This window comes from Rhinopithecus bieti, unplaced genomic scaffold, assembly GCF_001698545.2.
Source record: "Rhinopithecus bieti isolate Rb0 unplaced genomic scaffold, ASM169854v2 scaffold_20477, whole genome shotgun sequence".
NCBI lineage: Eukaryota > Metazoa > Chordata > Mammalia > Primates > Cercopithecidae > Rhinopithecus > Rhinopithecus bieti.
In genome coordinates, this window is record NW_016810038.1 from 1987238 (window position 1) to 1996547 (window position 9310).

The following is a 9310-nucleotide window of genomic DNA, read 5'->3' on the forward strand; positions in this document are numbered from 1 at the left end:
AAAAAAAAAAAAAAAAAAAAAAAAAAAGCGCATAGCAGCTTTAATCATCACTAAAATCGAAAAGATTCCAAGCATCCCTTAGTTTTATAAAGTGAGAAGCGAGATACTACTCAGCAATAAAACAGAACAAACTCGGCCAGTGCGGTGGCTCACATCTGTAATCCCAGCACTTTGGGAGGCCCAGGTGGGCAGATCATGAGGTCAGGAGATCGAGGCCATTCTGACCAACATGGCAAAACCCCGTCTCTACTAAAACACAAAAAATTAGCCTTGTGTGGTGGCGGGCGCCTGTAATACCAGCTACTCAGGAGGCTGAGGCAGGAGAATTGCTTGAACCTGGGAGGCAGAGGTTGCAGTGAGCCAAGATCGCACCACTGCATTCCAGCCTGGTGACAGAACAAGACTCCATCTCAAAAAAAAAAAAAAAAAAAAAAAAAAAAAAAAACCTTTAGTGACCAAAAAAAAAAGGAAAAAAAAAAATTCAAAAAAAAAAAAAAAAAAAAAAAAAAAAAAAGAACAAACTCTTGATGCACACAACAACATGGATGAATATAAGATTCATCATGCAAAGTGAAAAAAATCTAGACTTAAAAAGTCATGTATTGTGTGATTCTGTCTCTATGATGTTCTAAACAAGGTAAATTTATTGGGAGGGAAAATAAATGAGTGGTTTCCAGGGGTTAAGGGTCGAAGGAGGGTTTGTCAAAACTCTTAGAACTATACATCAAGAGATACAAATTTTACTGTACATAAGTTTTAAAATAAATTTTAAAAGAAAAATACACATTTGGAAGGAATAAAGGCAGTTAAGGGTTCTCAGGTCATTATATTGTCAAAGAAGTTACTAAAAACTTTATATTAAATCTAATAAGTGAAGAATGAATGTTATAATTCCTCTGTAATTATTTTTTCCTTCTGTGGAATTAGACCAGAGGGGAAAGTTGTGGGTGGGATGAGATTTTTCATATATTGTATAAAATTTCATAAGAAGCCCTTATTAATTTTATATGTAAAAAGTAAATATAAGGTTGAGCGTGGTGGCTTACACTATAATCCCAGCACTTTGGGAGGCCGAGGTGGGGGGACCACCTGAGGTCAGGAGTTCAAGATCAGCCTGGCCAACATAGTGAAACCCCATCTCCACAAAAACACAAAAATTAGCTGGGCATGATGGTGGGTGCCTGTGATCCCACTACTTGGGCGGCTGAGGTGGGAGAATCACTTGAACCCCGGAGGCAGAGGTTGCAGTGAGCCGAGATCGCACCATTGCATTCCAGCCTGGGCGAGAGAGCAAGACTTCATCTCAAAACAAACAAACAAATAAAAAGTAAGTATAAAGAATAGGAACTCTCATTTATTGCTGGTGAGAATGCAAAATGGTGCAGCCACTTTGGGAGACAGTTTGGCAGTTTCTTACAAAACTAAATGTACTCTTGCTACACAATCCAGCAATCACCCTTCCAAATGTGTTGAATATGTATGTGCACCCGACAACCTGCACACACGCGTTTACAGCAGCTTTATTCATGATCGTCAAACTCTGGAAGCTACCAAGACGTTTCTCAGTAGGTGAATAGGTAAATAAGCTGTGTCTATCCATACAATAGAATATTATACAATGAAAAAAAGGCATAGAGGAACTTTAAATGGATATTGCCAAGTGAAAGAAGCCAGTCTGAAAAGGCTACATAGTGTATGATTCCAACTGTATAACCTTCTGGAAAAGGCAAAAGTGGGGAGACAGTAAAAAGACCAGTGGTTGCCAGGGGTTCTGGGGGTAGGAAGGGGTGAATGGGCAGAGCCCAGAGAATTTTTAGAGCAGTGAAACCATTCCCTATGACACTGTCATGGTGGACACATTTGTCGAAACCCATAAAAGGTAAGATGCCAAGAATGAACCCTAATGTAAACTCTGGGTTTTGGTTAACAGTAATGTAAAATACTGGCTCAACAATTATAGCAAATGTAGCACATAAATTATAGCAAATGCAGTACACTACTGCAAAACGTTCATAATAGGGGAATGTGAAGGGAGGGGGTGAGGGGAGGGTAGGATGGGAACTGTGTGCTTTCTATTCTGTGCTTCTGTCAATCTAAAACTGCTCTAAAAAATGAAGTCCATTAATTTGAAAAATATGATGTCCCTACTTACAAAATAAATATATATATATCTTAATAAAATATAATAAATATGAACTATAATAAAATACAAACCGGTGTATTTTAAATAAATATACATATTTTTACTCCTGAATCTCTCGTTGCTCTAGTATAAACGGTGCTTTTGTTTGTTGAAGGCTGAAAAGGCTGTGGGGAAAGGCAGGAGTTCAGAGTCGCAGAAGAGAGAGCGGGAAAGGGCATGAATCCTGGCACGAGGGTGGTCCAGGCAGATGCCTGTTCTGCGTCGAGACCACTGGATTCTCAAGGACCAACTGGTCGCCAGGTACAGTATCCTGCTTGGGGTAAAAAGGCTTATTGCAGAAGCGTGGCTGCCAGCTTCAGCCAGGCCCAGGGCAGACTCACCAGCGCCAGCCCTTCACGTAGATGGTCTCCCTTCATCCTCGCGGAAGCCCTGGAGGAAGACACCCTTGCTGTCTAGCTCTGCACCATGGAGAGACTAAGTGACTATTTCACCTTCAGCTTGGAAGTAGAGTAGCCCAGATCCAAGTCCAGTCAGTGATCAAGACTGCACCTTCCGCCGATTCTTCCCCATTTCACTCTACAGGCTACTCAGTGCCCAGAGTCAGTGGCCCTCCCAGGGGGCCTCTCAGGGCCTTGAAAGCTTTAGGCAACACTCTCTCCATCCCCTTCCTCAGGGGCCTAAAGGTCTTTCCCTCTGTTTTGTTTCACGTGGCTGCTTGAGCCCCCTTCCCCTGCAGACTTGCGGTCACTCCTCAGCTCCATCACCGCGGTCCCACCAGGTATCCTAGAACAGCAGCGCCCACGTCTAGCGCAGGTCAGCGCTCCTCCTCCTCCACAGTAGGAATGAGGGAGCCTTCAAGGCTTCTACTACGGAGCTAGTCCGCTTCAGGGACTTCAGGGACTCTAGCACACATTTTAAAATTTGTGTGCAAATAAATTGGCTTTCTCACACACCATCTCTACATTCTCCTCCATAATTTATGACTGTGCTAGCAACTCTTTGCTCCTTAATCACCCTGACTTCTGGCTGTAAAACCATGCCAACCATACTCCTTCCATTTAAAAAAAGAACCACTTGTGTGTCTTATGTTTATTATTTTATATTTCATTTATTATCCTAAAGCTACATATGAGCCCTTTAGTTCCATAAGACGCCTGAGAAACACGAGTGCTGTTTATTCTTTGGCAAGATGCTAAGAATTTCTAGGGTTTTGGATTACAATGGAGAAAAGAAATGTCATGGACATTTTCTGCACTTGGAAAGTGTTTCCAGCCTTTTGTTATAGCCTCAAGATTTATACCTTTGGATAAACAAACCATAGTGCGTTAACTGGATGCATCACCATATGCCTATTTGAAATTACAGGCACAAGATCTATGGCCTTACACACAAATGAGCACATGGAAACACCTTCAGGATCAAATGCACAATACAAAATCGCGCATGCATAGGTTAGACTGTGTGGTGATAAAAATTAACGCATAATTATTCTGAGAAATATAAAAGGATGGCTTTGGGGCAGCTTTGTATTCTACAAAATGAGCATATTTTGATGTAAATAGAGAAGGTCCATACACAGAAAAAAATTAAAACTTTTGCTGTTGCTGTCTCTGTCTTAAATCTTACAGTAATTCCCAACTAGTGTTACTGCTTTCTTGTAGATGCATGGAGTTAATAAAAAGTTAGCCTCCCACACACACTCCCTGAGCACAATTTTGCTTTTGGTTGGTTTTAGAGACCCTATCAGGATGCTCAAGAGTAAAGAAGTGCTACTAGAATGTCTTTTTGCTGCTACATTAGGCTTACTTGATTTTTAATAATGTACTATCTTGATGGACTGCCAAAGCCAGTAATAATCGTTCTCTCACAGGAGCAGATGGTTAAGCTAGGATGCTCAATTTGTGTAGTGTTTAGGACATGTCCTCATTTATAGGACATGGCTTATGCCACGCTTCCTGGTTGGTAATCCTTCTCATTGGACCGTTTCATATGCTCCTAAATAGTGTGTAAGCCCCTGGCTGTTAGTTTCCTGTGGCTGTTGTAACAAAATACCACAGACTCCATGGCTTACACTAGAAACTTATTCTCTTACAGTTCTGGAGGCTAGAGCTGAAATGGAGGAGTCAGCAGGGTTGGCTCTTCTGGAAGCTCTGAGGGAGAGACTATTCCCTGCCTCTCCTGGCTTCAGGTGGTTGCTAGCAAGCCTCGATATTCCTTGGCATCACTCTAATCTCTGCCTCCACCTTCACCTGGCATTCTCCTCTGCATCTGTCTCTGTGTCAAAGATTCCCTCTTGTTCTAAAGATACTGGTCACTGGGTTATGGCCCACCCTAATCCAGTATGACCTCATTTTAACTTGATCACACCTATCAAGACCCTATATCCAAATAAGGTCACAGGTGTGGGTACCATGAGTTAGGACTTGAACATCTCTTTTTGGGAGGCACAGTTCAACTCACAACACCCAGCAAGGCCGAGGCTACATTTTACTGTGCTCGCTCATTCGTTTATTCCTTCATCTAACATGATTAAGGGAGAACCTATTATGTGAGGAGCCCTGATCTTGACCCTGGGGCAATGGCAGACTTTCCCCAAAGTCAAGAATAAGGCAGAGTCTCTCTGCATTCTAATGGACCAGGATTCTAATGGAGGAGATCAACTATCAACAAAGAATTACACACGAAGTTCACATTTCAGGTGATGAGTGGTGTTGAGGAGAAAATAAAACAGGGTCATGAGATGGAGAGTGACAGGCAAGGTTGGGACATGCCTCAGAATCTCCACCTTGTATCTTTCCTTGTGGAAGTTCGTAGTTAAATGAGAGGGCCACAGATCAAATAAGTACATAAATCAATAGACACATACAGACAACTGCAGTCAATGTTTGGGGAATCAGAACATGGATTTGGCCTAGCCAGGGAGCTCCAAGCATAGGGCCCTGAAAACCTGACATAACAGAACTCAGGGATGCCATGTGTTTCCCCCCACCCCACACTGTCACTCTTTGCTCTAAATGGTCCCTAGGATCTATCTGTGATGTGCCAAGCATTTCCAACTCAACTTTGAGTTTCAGGAAATGCTCTTAGATATTTGGCTTTAGCATTATCAGCTTTTAGACACAAAGCCCCATATTAGACATTATGAATGCCAACCCTTACTACATCATTTAAAATGTTAAAAGCATCGTTTGCAAAAATGTTCTCCCATTCTGTAGGCTGTCTGTTTACTCTGTTGATAGTTTCTTTTGCATCTGAAAAAGATCTAATATCTAGCATCTATAAGGAACTTAAACAAAATTACAAGAAAAAAAAACCCAATTAAAAAGTGGACAAAAGATATAAACAGACACTTTTCAAAAGAAGATATACTTGTGGCCAGTAAGCTTATGAAAAAAAGCTCAACATCACTGATTATTAGAGAAATGAAAATTAAAACCGCAATGAGATACCATCTCACACCAGTCAGAATGGCCATTATTAAAAAGTCAAAAAACAACAGATGCTGGTGAGGTTGCAGACAAATAAAACAAAAGGAGCATGTATATACTCTTGGTGGGAGTGTAAATTACTTCAACCATTGTGGAAGACAGTGTGGTGATTCCTCAAAGAGTTAAAAACAGAAATATTATTCAACCCAGCAATCCTATTACTGGGTATATACCCAAAGGAATATAAATCATTCTACCATAAAGACATATGCATGAGTATGTTCACTGCAGCAGGATTCACAGTAGCAAAGACATGAAATCAACCTAAATGCCTATCAATGGTAGAATGGATAAAGAAAATATGGTACATATATACCATGGAATACTATGCAGCCATAAAAAAGAATGAGATTGTGTCCTTTGCAGGAACATGGATGGAGCTGGAAGCCATTATCCTTAGCAAACTAACACAGGAACAGAAAACCAATACTGCATGTTCTCACTTATAAATAGGAGCTAAATGATGAAGACACATGGACACACAGAAGGGAACGGACACTGGAATCTCTCAGAGGGTGAAGGGTGGGAAGAGGGAGAGGATCAGGAAAACTAACTAGTGGGTACTAGGCTTAATACCTGGATGATGAAATAATCTGTACACCAAACCCTCATTATACAAGTTTACCTATATAACAAACCTGTACATGAACTTAAAATGAAAGTTAAAAATAATAACAATAATAAAAGGGAAGGAAAAAATAAAATATTAAAAGCAAACAAGCAACAACAACAAGTGAGCGCTGAATGTTTGGCTCCATCCTTGCACAGATCATGACCATCACTACGTCCTCCCTACTCAATGTGTGGAAGCCCGAGGAACAGCAGCATGAGCATCACCTGGAGCTTGCTAGACATGCAGGCTCTCAGGCTTCACCCTGACCTACTAAAACAGAATCTGCATTTCTACCAAGATCCCTAAGTGATCTGTTTGCTCATTAAAGATTGAGAAGTGCTATCTCAGTGTCTCCTTATGACTACTCTCTACTCCTTCTTTTTAACAGACACTGCGAAGTCTACACAGAAGGGAGGCATGCATTCATATGGATAAGGAAGACCTAGAGAGTCATCTTTGCATGTTCATTGGAATTTTAGGAGAATTTCCACCTATTTAAAAATTAGAGAGTCAGAGCCTATTAGTGAGTTAAGGGTTTATCTTGTATTGTGTATATCAGTACATTGAGATCACTGGAGAAAAGCTTCATAGATTACTTTTCTTGAATGTTAATCAACATCTTTCCACCCTGAAAAAGTTAATGAACAAATGTACAGCCAAGCAGGCCTGAGAACCAAGCCTAGTTTCCAACAGCTCCAGTCCGCTGAAGTCAAAATAGAACACATTTTGACTACCTAAGGACTCCCTATTATGTTAGATGGGTAACGTGATACATGGTTTAGGGCTTTTTTCTTTATGATTTCTTTTCCTAGTTTAGAACCTGAATTTCAACTTCATAGTAAACCACAGTGTTGCAGTGATGAAATCGTAAAGAAAACCTGCACTCACAATAAGACATCGTCAACAGGTATGAACAGGTATGCAATTGCTCATGCACCAGTTATTGGGCCACCCACTGGGTCTGTTATGGCTTGTCTCCATATTTCAGAAGTCACTCATAAAAAAATAAATTAGGCCAGGCGCGGTGGCTCACGCCTGTCATCCCAGCACTCTGGGAGGCCAAGGCAGGGGGATCACAAGGTCAGGAGATTGAGACCATCCTGGCTAACACAGTGAAATCCCGTCTCTACTAAAAATACAAAAAATTAGCCGGACGTGGTGGCAGGCGCCAGTAGTCCCAACTACTCCGGAGGCTGAGGCAGGAGAATGGCATGAACCGAGGAGGCAGAGCTTGCAGTGAGCCAAGATCGCGCCACTGCACTCCAGCCTGGGCGACAGAGCAAGACTCCATCTCAAAAATAAATAAATAAATACATATATAAATACATAAGCCCATTTTATAAACATTCTGTGACCCTATCCCCAAGTGCTTTCAGATATCTCGATCATGCTAGGACACTGGTCATTAGAATAAAGACCTATAGCAGCTCACATCGATTGCAGAAATCATTACAAAGCCAAAGCCCACAACTCTAAAAGAAGATTACAAAAGTCTCAGGCATACTCGTAAAGCTTGTCACAAGGCATAACTTCTCAGTCTCCCGGAACCTGGCACAGAGTCAGCTTAAATAATGCTTACCAAATACAACAGTCTTGCAAGAGCTTTTAAATCCAAGCTTAGAATATATCAAATTTTAGATACCGTGAAAGACGGTGTCATTTCTCAATCAACAGGGCGGTGAACATATATCCTTCCGTTCTCATGATCTTCAAGAGAAAACAAACCAATCTCTGGATATTCATCCACACCAGGTCCACTGAGTAGACACATTAGCGACATGTTATTGAACAGCTAGAAGGAGGAAAAATGAAAAGGAGGATGAGAATAAGCCACTATGATAATCAAGTATCAAGGCTAAGAATCAATGGCATCTTTAAGAAATTATACCCAGCAATGGCACATCTGCCAAAGAAATAAACAGATGGGCAGAGATGCAGGAGCAATGGCATTGAACTGTTGGCTGCAGTTTGGTTTGTAATAGTGACAATTTGGAAATAGCATAAATGTTCATTGACATGAAAAAAATAATATAGTGATACTTCCTTCACATACCATGGGATACTCTGTAGCCTTCAAAAATGTATTTACACTGCGATGGAAAGACGGAAAGATGAGCAGGACACATTGCTAAACAAGAAAGGCAAGCAGAACAACACACCAAGTGTGATCTCATTTCTTTGACGCAGATTCATATCAGAAAATCTGTAAAGAAATATCTGGAACCACACATACCAATTTATTTAATATTGATTATCCCTTGAAGGAAAGAGAAGTAGTGATCACACAACTAACATCTAGAAAGAGTTTAGAATGAGTGGGCCTACAATCTGTCTTGCTTGCCTTAACCTATTTAATCTTTAAAACATCTCTGAAATGTAGGCAATATCATCGACCCCATTGTACAGACACATTAAGAATCTCTAACTTACCCAGCAAGGACGTGATGCAATAGGAATATGAACCCACTCACTCCCCCTGACTCTTAGGAGTATATACTTTAAACCACTGAGACTTGAAAACTTTCTGTACTCTTTACATTTGTTTTTTAACAGTAGACATGTACTGTTTCCTTTTTCTAAGAATCACAGAATGTCACAGAACGTCAGAGCTTAATCAGTACATAATTCAAAGGGCCATTGGTACCAGGAAGGTAGCAGAAATAAACAACATGAGCCTGGTGGAAAGATTCTACCATTCCAATACCATGTGACTTTTTCAAGGCGGTGCTTGCCCTCAACACGAGGGAGGAAATAGGGAGTGGTGGAAACTGTGGTATTCAGAGTAACTCAAGCCCCACCTAATTGTTGTCATGTGGGAATGTGGGTTCCATGTGGCGAGAACTTTCCACTTTTAAAAAGTCTCTAGAGGGGCGGAGCAAGATGGCCAAATAGGAACAGCTCCAGTCTCCAACTCCCAGCGTGAGCGACACAGAAGACCGGTGATTTCTGCATTTTCAATTAAGGTACTGGGGTCATCTCGCTGGGGGGTGCTGGACAATCGGTGCGGTTCAGCTGCTGAACCCCGACCAGCGAGAGCTGAAGCAGGGTGAGGCATCGCCTCACCTG

At 41.3% G+C, this 9310-nt stretch overlaps 1 protein-coding gene across 1 annotated transcript in view; it reads right to left on the reverse strand.

Moving 5' to 3' along the window:
• Window positions 1-9310, reverse strand: part of CDH26 (cadherin 26) — a 53781-nt gene that overhangs the window by 28479 nt on the left and 15992 nt on the right. Inside the window, 1 exon segment of the mRNA XM_017891220.1 lies at window positions 7887-8036. Coding sequence (XP_017746709.1) covers window positions 7887-8036 — 150 coding nt within the window.